Source organism: Nipponia nippon, unplaced genomic scaffold (genome assembly GCF_047370975.1).
Source record: "Nipponia nippon isolate SJK-2023a ecotype South Korea unplaced genomic scaffold, ASM4737097v1 scaffold_24, whole genome shotgun sequence".
In the NCBI taxonomy this organism is placed as follows: domain Eukaryota; kingdom Metazoa; phylum Chordata; class Aves; order Pelecaniformes; family Threskiornithidae; genus Nipponia; species Nipponia nippon.
The window spans coordinates 8,420,823-8,436,997 of record NW_028262341.1 but is presented as its reverse complement, the minus strand read 5'-3'; the positions used below and the strand labels follow the sequence as shown (position 1 = coordinate 8,436,997).

The 16,175-nt window shown below is 44.0% G+C and overlaps 1 protein-coding gene across 1 annotated transcript; it reads right to left on the bottom strand.

The window, feature by feature from the left end:
• Positions 1 to 10,817: 10,817 nt before the first annotated feature.
• On the bottom strand, positions 10,818 to 15,722 carry LOC104017522 (bone morphogenetic protein 10). The gene is made up of 2 exons (XM_009470553.2): positions 15,389 to 15,722; positions 10,818 to 11,761 (listed from the first exon to the last, which is right to left on the bottom strand). Exons 1-2 carry the CDS (start codon positions 15,720 to 15,722, stop codon positions 10,818 to 10,820), a joined length of 1,278 nt encoding a protein of 425 aa, XP_009468828.2.
• Between the last annotated feature and the right edge of the window lie 453 nt (positions 15,723 to 16,175).

Sequence of the window (16,175 nt, the reverse complement as noted above, 5' to 3'; positions counted from 1 at the left end):
TGGTCTCCACCGAGAATAGTTTTACTTTTCTAGCTTTTCCTTTACAAGGGTTTCGTCAGTAGGTAATTCCCATGAACAGAAGTGCTCAGCAGTTAATTGGGAACTTTTTTTAAGAAATAAGGCTTATAACTTCAGCTAAATACAGCAACCAGGTGAGCGATATGAATTTGGGTGCAATTTTCCTAACTAAGGCTGTGGGGCAGAGCAGAGAGAACTTAGTGCTGCTGCCACTGCAAGACTCCAGGGTGTGCTCAACCTTTAGCAAACATGAGAGAATTTACCAAGCTGAAAAATCCAACAAGCAGAGAGCTCAGCGAGAAGGAAGCATCCCGTTTACCCCTTGAGTCCATCATGTAAGGAAGCTTCAGAAAAAGCCATTCACTTTTCAAGCGTAACCCTGTCCAAAAGGTCTCCCTGAGCCCCCATGCCCAGCCAACCCTGGTGACCCCCGCGCGGCAGAGGGGAACGACACTCCCAGTGCCGTCAGCGGCCACTGGTGTGGCCTGTGAAAATTTGCTTTATCACGCGTAAAAACACGATGTGATATTTCGGCCCTCTTAACACAATGTACCGATAACAGGAACTGGCAACAGGGGAATGTTCCTTTAATCTCATCAGCTGGCCGAAATGCTGTTTGCTGCATCCAGGAAGCTATTTCCAAACGGCTGCATTTTAAAACCAGCCAGTGAGGCAAGGGCCAGGCTTTGACCTCTTATTAAAGAAATGAGGATAAGCATCAGCTTGGCATCTGCTTTCTGAGCATGTGAGAGGTACATTTTTCCTTTCCCCGGCAGTGTTGCCTTATTTCTTTCCTCAGCTTCCCAATAAGGGCCAGCACAGGCTGCCAGCCAGCCAGAGAGGCTCCCCTTGCGCTCTGCATGCTCTGGATGAGGACCACGCTCGATCCCTAGGGCCAGTGCAGGTTTTGAGTCTTTTCAGTGACACCTTTACCCTGTGTGTCCCTTCCTGGGGCTCAGAGGATGGATTTTCTAATGCTGCTAAGTGTTCCCTTTGCATGCATCCACCTTTCTGATGCCACTAAAAATCCAGTGCTCATTTTGAGTGCTGAACTCTATGGAAATGCCAATCCAAAAGGAGTCAGGAGGTCAGCCAAGCACCCCAAGGACAGTTGTTCCCAACACAACAGCTACAGGCAGTGCCGAGGAGTGAAAGGTCAAATGTCCACTGGAAACTGGAGTGTTTTCACACCCTGGGAAGGGATGTTTCCACTGGGGGAGTGGGAACATCCTGCGCCCTTGCTACCTTCCTCCTATCCAGTGTAAAGAAGGCTATATAAAGAAGTATGAAATGGGGATAAATGAACATTTACAGTTTGCAGAAGACCTAGGATACAGGTTTAGAAATGCATTAGCTCCATGGGACTGGATCTTTCCCCTAGCTGGCAGTGGAAAAGCATTGGCTTGGGGTCAAGGATAGCACAAAAAGTTACGGAAAAGCAACAGCAGATTACATTGCTGTCATCCACTCTGATCCGCTTCTCCTCACTCACATATAAAGCCTCACTGATAATGGCAAGCAGGATGGCTTTTAAAAATAAAACTGTAGGAGAGTCTTTCTTCCATTTTGTAAGGCTGCTCAGAAATCACATGCAGGAACACCAGCCAGGGCAAGGCACCCTGGCATCCCATCACAATGTGGAGATGGAGCTTTAATGTGGTTTGCATCTGTAGTGGCTTTTTAGGACACTGGTGTAGGGCTCAGAGGGTTAGACTGCTTTTTGCTTGACTTGCCCCATGTCTTACCTCCCCATCCTCTTTTAGCTTCAATACCAGCAAGCAAGGAGCCCATTGCCCATGAAGGTGAGCCTGCACCGCTGCAAGCCTTGCAGTGCCTTGGCCAGTCAAGGCAAGGGAGTTTGCAGCAGAGTGCTCAGCACTCACCATTCAAGCCAAACTAATTAGGTCTTCTGTCCCGATGAAAGTCCAGTCATCGAGGTCACAGATTTTTGCTCTCCAAAACTCAACACAAAAGTAACAAAGACTTGGAAAATGTTTGCAGAGCACATATGAGGCAGAGCCAGACAAGGACTTGGGAGTCCTGAATCCCAATCTACACTACAATATTTGCGATAATAACTAGATCGCTGGGCTTTCCAGATAACCCTTCCTTTTATTAACTTCAGGCTGAGGTTTTAGGCCAGACGTGTTGACAACATTGGTGTCAGTGGTGAAGACACTGGTTTCTTCCCTGAGAAGAATGATGCAAGAATGAGAGAATGATGCAAAAGCGGGATGGTTATTGATAGAAGAACAGCTGAGAGCGGATACAGAGGTGCAATTCATTTGTTCACAGAGGTACTGTTGTTTCCCAGTGGCTACCCAGTCCCCCGAAAGCTGCTGCGTTCCTGAGTGCGTGCCGACCGCAGTGTGCAGCAGGGTCTGGCTTAGCCAACAGCTCTATCTTAAAAGTTACTCCTTTCTCTTGCAGTGAGTGCAGGGGTTAATGCAACTCTGCGGAGCTCACTGAGGCCCTTGTCTAAATTGTTTGCCTGTCCTGGAGCTCATTAGTGTTGCATGCAGTGCCCTGAAGAGTGTCACGGAGGAACGCGTGTGGCAGCCCCCATCAGGAAGGACGCATGCCCCACGAAGCACGGCCCGCTTCCTCTGCCATTAGCTCACTGCTCAGAGCACGTTGCTTATCTCTAATGCACTAATTAGGGTGGACAGAGGAAGCACAAGACATGCAATCAATATTATTGGGCCAAATTTGCAGCTGCTCTAAGTTGTCGATTGGCAGAGGAGTGCAAAAGAATGAGAAATGATGTGAGCTAGAGGAATCCCAAGGGAAAGGGAGGGAGTTCAGCAAGGAAAGCAACTGTGGTTGAGTTTATCCCTGTTTTCTCTGCAAGAATGACTTCAAAATTGGTATGAAGCTATAAGTGAAATTTTGGATAGCAGGTTGTATTTGCATGATGTCATGCTATTTTGTGTCTATCTCAGCAGCAACCAACTAATGCAAGCCAAAATCCAATCACTTAAACTGTTTCAACACTTGGATCAGCCTATTAGTCTCCTAACTGTGTGGGTCTCAGTTTCCCGTGGATCCCCACTCTCATTTTAACCCATGGGGGAATTCGGATTGGGGTTTCATAGTGCAGATCTGGTGAAGAGCAAGCACAGTAAGCAATAACTGGTGAGCTATGCCAGCTACCAGTACTTGTAGAAATGGTAAAAGGGCTAATTTTTCCTACAATAAGATATTTGCTCTGCTTACAGTTCAGCTGGCTTATGTTTCAGGCTGTAGGCTCCTCTGTATCAGTATCTTGAGCTGGGCATCTAAAATCTGGTAATGATAAAAGCAAATAGAGCATGTTCAGTATTGTAGGATAACAGCTTTTGCTTTCTCACTCTCCCAAAGCTTTGCATTTCGACTTTGCCTGATTAGCCAGCGGTGACAGCTCAGGAAACGGATTCCACCAAATCTCACAACAACTGATCTAAAATGCTCTAATCTCTGGAAAGATAAGGAGTTGCTACAGCAAAGCCAACATAAACCTGAGAGCCGTGGATGGTTGGGCTGTTGTTTAGCCACTGTTGCTAGTTAGCTACTGTACTTGATTTCAGAGACCACCCTGATTTAAACCTTCTCACTTAACTCAACACATATCTTTTCAACACCATCTGAAGCTCACCATCCTGGATAGCCTCAACCGCACGGAGCTGAAGGACATTGTTTGGGGAGCTCTAGCGCTGCAGTGAGCATCCCCTCATCCTAAAGTTGCCACAGATAAAACAGGCAGCAGCTTCTACGAAATATAGTTATATTAATACTGAATTAATGGCACAGCATCTGCCCATTTAAAATAAAATACAGCATATTGTCTTTCTTGGGCATATCTTGGGCCATCACAGAAAACATAATACTCAGGAGCCAGGAAAAAAAAAACACCCTCTTTTCAGGAAGCGTTGCTCTATGTCACGGAAATCCATTCCTCTCCTATCATTTCCTTTATTGCAGCCATGTTGATTGCTTTTATCCCTCATATTTCCTTTGTTTACATAAAAAATGCAATCAAAGGTCCTGCTAAGCCCTTGAAACGCTGAGCAGGAGGTTGATCAATTTGTGTTGTGAACAGAATCACACAGGGCACGTATCCAACAGCGTAAAACAAGTAAGCAAACTTCCTATTTCCAACATAAGCTTATTTGCCCTGAGCTGGGTATATTGCAGTATATATGTTAGCAACACTCTTCTATATTCTTTGGCATTATCTGCTCTAAAAAGTAACTCAGTTTGCTGGAATAATGCAGCCATATCCTAACGAGTTTTGCCAGCAATGCTGTGTGGTGAGATGGGGTTGGAAGCAGAAATTTTCACAGCTAATTCCTAGCTCAAATTCTGCTCTTATTGACATCTGAAGTGACTTGAGAGGCAGGAGAGTAAATTGGCATTCACTAGCATGCATCTGAAAGCCAATGCATTCAGTCGCTGCAGGAGATGTTACAAAGACCTCAGCAGGGAGAGCTGGACCCCCTTCCACTATTCATCTTCTTGACAAGGGTATCAAAAGGTGGACTTTTCCCTCCACTTTTATCCGGGAAAAGAAGCAGTAATTCTAACGGCTGCTCCTTCTACTGCTTTCAACAGCCTTGCATTTCCCCAGCAAGCTGCTCCTCTGTGAGAGGGGCAGACACGCTACGTGCCTCGAGTCCCGCTCCCCAGGGAACAGCTTGCAGAGACGTGGCCTGACAAAAAGCGTGTCTTGCCTGTGCGAAAGCGGATGGAGAGTGATTGATAGAGGGGTGAAGGAGAGCAAGGCAGGGAGGAAGGTGTGAAGGAGAGTGAGGCAAGATGCCTAGCAGCCAGATTTGTTCCTAAAATGTGCCCAGGGTTCTGAGGTCATTTGAAAGCTTGCCCCTCTAGCGGGGTGTGCAAACGAGATGATAACTCTGATAAACCTCCCTGCCCCTTTGATAGCACTGGTTTATGGTATATAGAAAGAGAGTTTGCTTTTGTTTTTTTAATGGATGTCTCTATTTCAGTGGGCTTGTAGTGCAAAACTTACCTTTTTCTTCTTACTGAGAAGATGATTTTAAAGAAGTTCATCTGCACAGCAGGAGGCTTGACAGTCTGTTTTCATTAGGAAATGTCCAGGGGTGCTAGGCCATAAACTCAGGTCCTCTTTGGGTTACAGCTGTGCCAACTAAAGGTGTGACCAGACCTGGCTGCTTTTCACTGCCAGCTAAACTGGCTTAATAACAGGTTGCCACAAACATGCCTCATTTTGTCTAGAGGACATTCAGGGTAGACACGTTTGGGGTGGCTTTCATCTGTTCTCATTTAGGCACCTAAACTCTAGAAATTCAAGTGCATCTGCGTTGTCCCTTTACTTGCAGGTAAGAGAAAGGGGTATCACCCCGCACTGCCTCCTTATCCAGTGTCAGTGCCAGAGACAGCTTGGGCGGTTTCTATGCCATGTCAAGGCTTAGCCTCAAAAGTGTCCCTTTTCACACCCAGGGAAATGGCACCCTGTTACCCTGTGCGGGCCAATACAGGAGAAAAACCGCATTATTTCTCCCTTAGATTTCGAAGCAGGAGTTTAGAGTAAGACATGGGTCATGTTTTGCAGCTGGTTTCTGCTTTCTGCAACATAGGCACCTCCCTGACCTCTCTTCACTCCCAATGTTGCCTATGCTAGAAATACACAGCTCTGGCCAAAGTGCCTAGGCCCAGCACTAATATTCAACAATAGTACACTCCATATAATAAACCTCTTCTTCGAAGGGGTGCTGATAAGAATTTCCATTTTTAGTCGAGGGCAAATGAACCATTCAGCCTTTATTTGTTGCTGTTGCAGTTGAAGAAGGAGCAGAAGCTAATTTTTTAACTTTTCCTGTAAATAGTGCATTAATGAAGACAGATGGGTCAGCAGTATAAACAAAAACTCTATCTCAAGCTAGTTTTGTTCTGGCTTTGTTTCCCAATATAGTAAGCAAACCACCACCACCCCGGTTCCCATCCTATTAACAGTGTTTGCACTCCAAATGTTGAACTGGGTTATAAGGAAGTTTAAATTAACACTGGGCTGTAGTTTTTCAAATGCTTGAAGAAGATGTTCAAGTGCCAGCAACTCTTCCTCTCTTTTTTTTTTTTCCCCTAAAAAAATTATAGATTTTGCTGGGGTTTGGCTCAGCGTGTTTCACAGAAAATACTTAACTGAACCTCTCCCATTGTGCTGTAAGTAAGCCGGGCACCAAACTGCCCGTGGCTGTTACGAACCACAGGATCCTTTGATATTCCTAGACTGCTGGAGGTTCTGGTTTGCTTTGCTCTCTGAGCAGTATCAGAAGGGGAGTGCAGTAGTTGGAGCTTGGGAGAAGAAGATGGGCGTAGGTTCTGGCTGCTGCTTTGGATGACGGTTGCTTTGGGAGATGCTTTTTCCTAAGTGACCTCAGTTTTGGGGAGGCTGATCCTCATGCCTTTAGCTCCAGAGTTGCTGCTTACCTGGCAGGGCCCACTGGCTTTGGAAAGAGGTATGTGTCCACAATATTCAGGAATATTTTTTTTCCCCCAAAGACTGACATTCAGGCACCTCCAAATGGGAGCAGCATGAGCCAGCACCAGGCTGCTGTCATCCAGCAAACAGGCAGTGCTAGGGAGAGGGGGTGCCCTGCTTTTCAGAACAGCATGGGGCTCTGCCCCTTCTGCCCAGGCTCCACAGGCTGCCCCAAACGGCCAATGTGCCCAGAGCAGGGGGGCTGGTGGGGCTGGGGCAGCGGTGGCAGAAAAAGCCATGCTGAGCTGTCAAGATTTAACACTCAGAAAGCTGGGAATCTGTACTTTCAATCAGCTATGCAGAGCACTGCAGAGTGAGCCTGGTCTCCAGGGGTCACACCCAAGAAAGGGATAATGCAAGAAAGCTTTGAGAAGAAATCCATTTGAGGAATTTTAGTGCATGTGCAGAGAGCCAAGAGATATGGATCATTTAAAGGAACCTCAAACTTCCAAGCGTTTCATGAAATCTGGCATTGGTGGTGAGTGTTTGCACAGGAGACACAGCTGTCATTTCTTCAAGGGCCAAGAAACGAGTAAGGTGTCTTGAAGTTCATGCTCTTCTGGAAGCATTGTGTGTGTTGATTTAAGAGCAGCAATCCAAGACCACAGCTCTTCCCTCAACTCCCTCGCTGATATGTTATCCAGGCTCTTCCTCTCTTCCTATCATTTGTTTCTGCTCCCACCCCTTTGCCTGTCCTGTCTATTTAGACTGCAAGCACTGCCTGGCATTTTATACAGCATCCAGCAAAAAAGGGGCTTCACATCTGCTTGCACTTTCTTATACATATTCAGCTAGAAACAGATGAAAGCAAAAATCCAACTGATATTGATGCTTTCAGTGAGACAGGGTTGCTGCCTCCTTTAGTTGCACGCAATAATTCAGAGATGGATGGATGGATGGATGGATGGATGGATTAGATGATAGAAAAGATAGCCACTTCCATACTGAAGCCATATTTTTCCAAACCTTTCTAAAATTGGTTTGCGCTTTTAAGATTTAAGTCAAACATCTGCTAGCATGTTGATATAAAACAGATCAGAAATGAAAGCAAAATCAATGCACACTACTATTTAATGTGAAAAATAAATTCTTTTAGAAACAGAAGTCATCACAGTACTAATGTGAATGGATGGATGGATGGATGGATGGATGGATGGAAGGAAGGAAGGAAGGAAGGAGTAAAGAAACAAAGAAAATGAAAACATGCAGTGGAATATTTTTTCAGGGACTTGTCGCTGACATTACCAGCACTTACAGCTTGGTAGCACTGGTTCTTGTCGTGCACTCACCATATTATTTGTGAGTGTTGTGTCTATATGGACAGGTGTATTTAAAGCCAAGCTCTTCTGAGTTTGCAGAAACAACCTTAATTTGCTACTTAGGGAAAGCTCTTTATAAAATAACTGCCCTCATTTTTTTTGGTGCTATTTTACCTGATCTCTGCCATCTAACTGCATGAACACCCAGCAAATGTCTTTGCATAATTACATTCAAAGGTAAGGTAAAAGTAATTTTGCTCATAAAGCAGGCATGCAATCCTAACAGACACACATTAATAAATGAAATACCATTCTCAATAGTTGTAATCTCAGGTTATGAACAGCATAGGTGCAGCTGAAGGATTCAAGAGATGCTCAGTTTTCTCCCAAAACAGTACAATAGGATACATCTCTTGCTTTATGGTTTTTCACCACAAACTCTGGCTGAAATCCTCTTCAATCAGCAGTACAGTCCTTGTTTCTTTATAAAGAAAAGTTATTAATATCAAAAGACTAGCTGGCCCCTAATTCTAAAAAGCTATCACTGATATTTTTACTGATCTTGTAAAAATTCACACATGCAGGTTTACTAACTGATAAAATTACATGCCTACCCACGTTTGTATTGCACTGTAATACACTGTACACTATCTGCTCTACTACAACAAATCTCTGGCAATAAGAGAGTGCGAAGGCAGCCACTCTGCTTTGCTACGTGGTCACTTGAAAATTTATAGTGATTATGGGCGACTGCAGTGGGTTACTTGTTATTTTTAACATGCTGTTTAGAAATGTTGGTACTGCTTAGTAAAGGACGGTGGTGCAAAAAGCAGGCTGGTCAGATCACTGCCACAGGAACAGTTGCAGAAAAGAGATGATAAAAGCAAATGTCGGATTATCTCCCTAATGCTGGATTATCACTCCTAACAAGGTGAATGGCTTGTCTTGGCAAATGGCTTCATAAGAATTGTGGATAGTTTTGAAAGGATCTGCATGGTCACACTTCAACCGTTGGCTGCTGCAGTTCATGTCAGCAGAGCAAAATATCACACCTCGTACGAATTCTTTTAACGTGCCATTAACCACAGACTAAGATTGCAGTGTAGCTCAGGGGAAAGGTCTGTGAGCGGTGTCAGTCACTCGCAGGGCGAGATCTGTAGCAGGCATAAAGCAATGTAGCCCCAGGGCGCAGCCCACTATCACACAGCACGAGTGGAGACTGCATAACTCTACAATAAACTACATGGCTGACCACTTAAAGCAATGATACCCCTGCAAGAGTAGTCATGCATTGGACAAGAACATATGTGCTCCAGAATGCTATTTAAATCACTGCAGTGAGTGAACAGTTCCGTAAGCAAGGGAGATAACTGTGGTATACAGTATTTACAAATATCTAGGGGAGAAAAAAATCAGCAACCCCAATTTCTGTGCAGCATAACTCAACAGAGAGATTCCATGTGAAATAGGATCGGTACAAGGTTTTATGCAAGTGGGATTACAGACAAGCACAAAAATAAAACATTCTGTATTCTACATTATATTACAAAGGCAGGCAGTCAATAAATAGGTCAATAAATTATGGGAAGCACAGAAGAGTATGTGTGAAAATAGGTGAAACCGGTTTTAGTTGGTGCATGATAAAGTCTTTTGTGTTCATTCCCATGAAGTGTTAGAGTGATTCTTTCAAAGACCCTTATCACTTCCAGGGAAGATAACTTTCCCTTAAAAGTGTAAAACAGATGCAGGGACAGTACAGTAGGCTCTGGTACAGGCTAAAAGAGTCAACGTCACTTACACTTTCCCAAGAATCTGACAAATTTGCAGCTTAGTATAAATAAAGTGACAGGTCTATTGTTTCTCAGCTCTGACACCTTCTTATCACCACCATTTGTTAGAGAAGAGTGGCGGAAACATGGCATGTGACTCCATCATATATAGTTTAAGTGGGGGGGGCAATATCTTTATGAATTGACAACTTCAGCACGTACATAAAGGAAAGATCCTCTCTATCTAGCTGGCCCGAAGGGGTTTCCTTTTCTGTCTAGTTCTATGCAGACTAAATGCAATACTACTCGGCCGTTTGAATTGGATTACATAGCTGTATTGTATGTAATTTACTGGACTGGGTAGGGGGACTAGTTTCTTAGCTGGTATAAACTGGTAGAATTTCAACGATTCAGGAAATTTACTGCACTTATTTCTGCCACCTAAAGCTCTGGCCCTTGAGAGACAACACATGGCTAACGCAACAAAGCCAGCGCTGCTTTACACAGGGTGCTTTTGTAATAAACATGCACAGGGGGAATTTCTTGCCATTGCACATCAGAGCACTGCACAAGGCTGGCGTTGCTCCTGGGCCCATTGCTTTACTAAGAAAGACGGGAAAGGGAATGGTTCCCTTCCGCTCCATATGCCAAATCATCCCTGCCAGTTACCTTTAACTGAGACAGGGAAAGATTAAAGAAAGGATTAAGAAAAAAGGAAAAAAGTCTGACACCTTGTTGTGCCTTAGTGATTTACAAGCTTGAGAATTATCGGGACTTAAGATCTACAGAGATAAATTTAAAAAAAAAATCTGAGCGTATAAAGTTCTTTATAAAGATTTTACACAAAACTAGACAATCTAGGTGTGTATTGCCCATAGTTCACCTGTCTTTAACAGCTCTGGAAATCCCTATAGATGCCAATCAACATTTATAAAGTACAAAAATATGCCTTTATTTCTGTGAATTTGAATGCGCCCCTTTGGCACAAAGAGCCCTCCCAAACAATCCAGTGATCTGCTCTATGCCCTGATAGGAAGAGAGACTCGGTCATAATCTGGACAGTGAAGAACAGCAAGAAGCAAGCAATGGAACAAAATATACATTCCCTACAGTCGTACGACTTGCCCATTCCCCGTAACAGGAAACATACAATTATCTGTACATGCCTCATTAAATAACCTTATTAAATAGGAAATCCGAAATGTACAAATTTACAGACTGAATCATTAAATACTTCCCCTGTGCACTCCCCTGTGCATGCGTTCCCTGCTACTATCTGCAGCCACACTCTGATACCACCATGCCTTCGTATTTGAACTTGTAGGTGACCACCCCTGCATCTAAGTAGAGAATAGAGATGGGATCGAGTTTGGTGGGCACGCAGCAGGCCTTGGAGGCTTTCTGGGGATTCTTCAGGTGAACCAAAGTCTGGACAATGGCATGTTTCGTTGGCGTGACGTGCTCTGTTAAGGGGTAGGCGCACACTCCATGGCACTCGTAAGCTTCATATCCCGCCGGGGCGATGATCCAGGAATCCCAGCCAATCTCCTTGAAATCTATGTAGAGTGGAGTCTTTTTACAGTAGTTGCCTTTTGCATTCCTCCGAATTCGGGCAGTAGAGTCGTAAATGATGTTGGAGCGCATCTGGAGCAGCGCCTCCTCACCAGGCTGGCCATGGAAATTGCCAACCTCCAAGTTCTCCAAGTCCAGCAGCTGCTCATGGTCTATCATTTCATTCAGCTCTTGCTTCTCCTCTTTTTTGTCATTGCTTTGGTCATCAGAGAAAACAATCAACAGGGGCACATGCTTAGCCTCAGAGTTGATGTCGATATCGAGTTTCCCCTCTCCATTCTGCTCCTCCCCTTCCCTGCTCTCTATGTGAACTTCCAGCCGGTGCGTGGTCAGCCCTGCCCTTCGCCAACGCCTGATGGCTTCAGTGACCTCGAAGCTCTCCCACTCACTGCTCGTGCCATAGATCTGCCTGGATGCCAGCACCACTGTCTTTCTCTCTTCTCCTACCCCCACATGGTCATTTTCCAGCACTTCAAAAATGGTCACCTTCCGGTCAAGCCCATCGTAGAGCATTTGGTCCCGCTCCACCAAGGTGTAGAGCCTCAGCTCTGCCATGGTGATTTCTTCATGGTGAGGGATGGAAACATTGAATAGAAGAGGGTATTTCCGAATTCCTGTAACACCAATAGGGTGGGAAGCCAAGTCTGGAAACAACAAAGATCAAATATTTTAGAAGGGTCAATACATCCAGCAACACATGCACCGAAGTTCATCTGACATGTTTTGCATTGCTTGGTTTCAGTCGAACAGTTCCAGGAGAGTGTTTTTTCATCATTTCCCAAAACCGTACTTGGAGAAAAGGCCAACTTTATTTTAGATGCCTAAGGACAGCAAGATCCCAGACATGCTAAAGACCGTAAACCTGGCTTTATAGATTCTCTTTCTATCCCCATACCTTCCAGGGTCCTCCTTGTCACCTGGAAGGATTACATATTAAAAATGTGTTGTGTAATACTGAAATACAAATCACTTCTAGGCTGCTGCACAGCAGCTACTTAATAAACAAGGAAAAGCATTCATCTGTGTAGGAGAGGAAGGGAAGAAGGATATGGCACTGGAGTGAACATGAGACGGGCAACATATAAGCTGCACATGCAAGAACAGCAGGCTGTATCTGTGTCTGCTTAGTGTTTCTGTGCTAGCAGGTGTTCCCTTCTGCTGAAACATCCCTCAGAAACCGAAAGGGCCAAGCACTAAGGGAGGAAAAGTTGCTTCGGAAGATGTAAAAGCTCCTGGTTAGGAAGAGCAGGCGGTGAACATCCAGCGTGAACCGCCAGTCAACAGAAATCCTGCCACAGACTCAATGGGCTTCAAGTGAGCAGTCAAACAGCTGTACTCAGCCAGGCACTTTTGGCAGCTTTAGTTAATAAAACATATAAGAAGTACATAATATCTGCTTGTCAGTCAGGCTGTCTGTCCTATCTGCATTGTTTGTTTATACATAGGCAATATACATTTCTTCAGACAATGCAGGAATCTTAGCTAATGATTGCGTATTTGTTGCTGAATTACTGTGCTGTCTACTTGTAACTCAGAAGACCGATTAGGACATAGAGACTATGGGTAACCTTTCTGCAAAGGCAAACTACTTGCGACCTATTACTATCTTCATCTCTGACTTCTCCAATTTTGATATGTTTGTGGAAAAATGACACTGATAAAGCCACAAGTATTGGCCATGCTCCATCAGTGCACTTAAGCAAGCAGTTAACTTAAGCATGTGACTTCTCCTACTTAATTTCAGTTCTGAGGTTTGAGACACCTGCCCTTTTTTTTTCTGCTTTGCACTTTCATCTGTTCATAAATAAAAAAAATGAGGGGTGATTCTGCTTGCATTTCCGTACCTGTCAATTGGTAAAGGTGGGAGCTGAATATGCTCTGCACAGTGCCAGGGTAGGAGCAGACCGTGAGCTGAAAGACAGTGCTATTCAAGCTTAGCTATAATCTCCATACTGGAAGTAATCTTTGGGATTTCCTAGACCTTGATATGCTAAAGCAAGTCTGCAGTGATTACACATAATGACAGGGTGGAGAAATGCCACCTGACCATACAGAAGATGAGCACAAGCAATTCACCAGGAGGAAGGGGAAGGCCACACCATATTTAAGAAGCCAGGTGAGCACTAGCAGGGCACGAGAAGTGTTCATTTCTAAGTCAGGCTGTGACTCTGCTCTCTAGCTAGAAAGTCCATAGGGTGAAATACCTCCTACTGTTACCAGTACAGCCCTAGGAGGGTCAGGAAGGGAGATCTGGAGTCCATAGGAAGAGAAAAATTTCCCTTAAGACCTTTATTCAAGTTTTAAGAACAGATTACAGTCCCATCTACAATGGAGATGTTGTGGTCCATGCATTAAAACAGAGCTACTTCCAGCTATGCAGCATGTTATATTTCTGTAATGTTCTTCCAACAAATTGAATAAAGGATTTAATGGATAATAATGTAACTACCATTACTGCCAATTTTCAGTAGGCAGGTGAACAAAAAACTTCCAGGGTATGAACTGTTTCTACTGTCCTGATCATTGCAAGTAATTAATTTCTTTATCAAAAGAGCTCTTTAGCATGAAATGGATGGTTCTTAATTACACAGACTTTCAAGACACACAACAAACATGAGTTGCATAGTCCCTCTAGCTGCATGTATTTATGGAGCTGCCTCAACATCAGCAGTCTCACTTCACATCTTGCTGTTTCAGATTGGAAGAGGTGAGAGAAAATACTGAAATGACAGAAAGTTAAGCCAAGTTACTCTATGGGGTGCAGAACTTCAGCAGTGATGAAATAGGCATCGAACGTCATGGTTACAGAAAGGCACAGAACTGCAAACTGCTACATGCGTTACTGGCAAAAGGTCAGTCTGTACCATTTGCAAACCCGAAAGAATTTCAGTTTTGCCAGTGGAATGATTTCAGATTTACCTCACAAAACCACACTGCATTTTCTTCTTTAGTGTACTGTAGTTGGCAATTTTTATCCCATTTATTTTTTCTGAATGGTGCAAAATGAGAAAAGAACAACACGTGTTCCTGCGCGTGTCCTCATTTGTGCAAGGCTGTTCAGGTAAGTCACTGTTCATCAGTGGGTGTAACTTGTTTGCCACCAACGCTGCAATAAATTTCTCCACGCTGGAGACAAGAATATGTAAAGAAGATTTAAACCACAAGGTAGTGCCTCTTCAAACCAGAAACACGTTGCTGGTAAAGAGTGCCCGGGTCTGGCAGAAGGGCAGAGCACAACAGAGCTTTTGGATTCTCTCCTTGCATCTTACTGCGTTGCAAAACTGAAATGACTGGCATGTAGCCTCTCCTTATGGTTCATCATTTTGAAATTGCAAATGTTAGAAAAAAGCAATAATGACTGCTATACTTCATTAATTAGACTAACAAAGGATAAGAGAAGCCCCACGGCAATTTGAATAGTTGCATGGACCCCTGAGTAGTTAAAAGGAATCAAAGCACTTGTATTTGCCAAGTGGAGCAATCAGTATTTGAAAATGATGAGTTAAAAAACATTTTTAACATAAAACCTGTATTGGTACAAATAGGTATTGACAAACTATTGAATGTTAGCACTGAAACAGCATCTTGTCCTCGTTGAACTGAGAGGAAATGCTGAAGCAGAAACATATAGGTAAACTATCTACGGTCACAATTAGGTTTCTTCAGTTTTTTTTTATTTTTAAATAGGAAATATTCTAGTCCTCCAAAGTAGAACCTAAGGGTTATCCAAAAATCTGCTTCACATATTTCTATGGTTTTGCTGGACTGTGCTCAGATGCCAAAGGAGGAAAATGTTACAAATCCCATGAGGATCAATAGTGAGAGGATATTAACAGAAAGTTGTATTTGGTTAAGCTCATAATAGGAAAATATTGCACCTTTGAACAGTGTGTAAAAACATTCCTTCCCTTAATTTCAAATATTACTTAAGGTATCCATTTGAAAAACCAATCAGGTAATTACAAATTATGCGCGTCATTACGGGGATAATGAAAATGACACACCTAAATTGTATTTGGTGCTGCCCAAACATTAAAGAAATATCTTCCCCCTAAACCTAATGGTCTCACAAGCAAAGGACAAGGGATCTATCTCACAGGACGCGGGATTTGGGTAACCCTGGCACATGCAGTGCTAGCTGCCTATTTCCAACGCCATCCTCACTGAAAGGCCTTTTTGCCCCTAGCACGGTTCATGCTCCATGCCTGGCAAATACATTTCACACTGACTATAAAGACGCTCATCTCTATTTACAGATGCACATATCTTACCTTCATTTTTGAAGCTCCTAATAATATTTGCGGATGGCATAGATGTCCTATCAGTGGCAAACCTGTTGTACAGCTCTAGCATGTACTCTGGCGGATCCACCTTGGCTGTTTCATGCAGGGGAATGTCAGAGAGGTTCAACGTCTTCAAAAACTCATTTTTCATATTTTGAAGCAGTGTGTTGAAATCAACACCATCTTGCTCGGAGAGAATCTCATCAAAAAGAGGCACGTCTTCCTCCAAGGAAGAGTGCTCCAAGCTCAGGATGGGACTGCAAGCGGCCAGGTGAACCAAGAGGCAGAGGACAGCCCACAGCTGGAGGACTACAGAATCCATGACTTTGCTCGAGCCTCCAACCGCACTCAACAAGCTCTAGCTCTCGTGTGGGCTAAGTGGCGGTTTTATCCCCTGGGTTGTACGCGGCTTGTGTCACAGAGAGATGACAAGTTTGGAAGCTCTTGTCTGGAAACTTGTGATCCGTCCTGTCTGTCTCCCCCTTCCCCCTCCCCAAAACCAGGTCTCGGTAATTGGATATGGCTTGCTCTCTTCTATGGTCGCCTTGCCTCTCTTATCTTGTGTAGTGTAAGCTGTTCACCAGATTTGTTGCTATCTCGCAATCCCCTTTCCCTTAATGAGCATTTTGTAAACATTCTGCGCTAGGACTCTTGGAGATAGGACAAGTTTCTCCTCAGAGAGGAACTGCCCTTTCTTTCTGCCTCCTGGTAGCTGACTTCCTTTGCCGCGCATGAACAACTTTCATCCATGCAGATTTCAAGCTCATGTATAAAT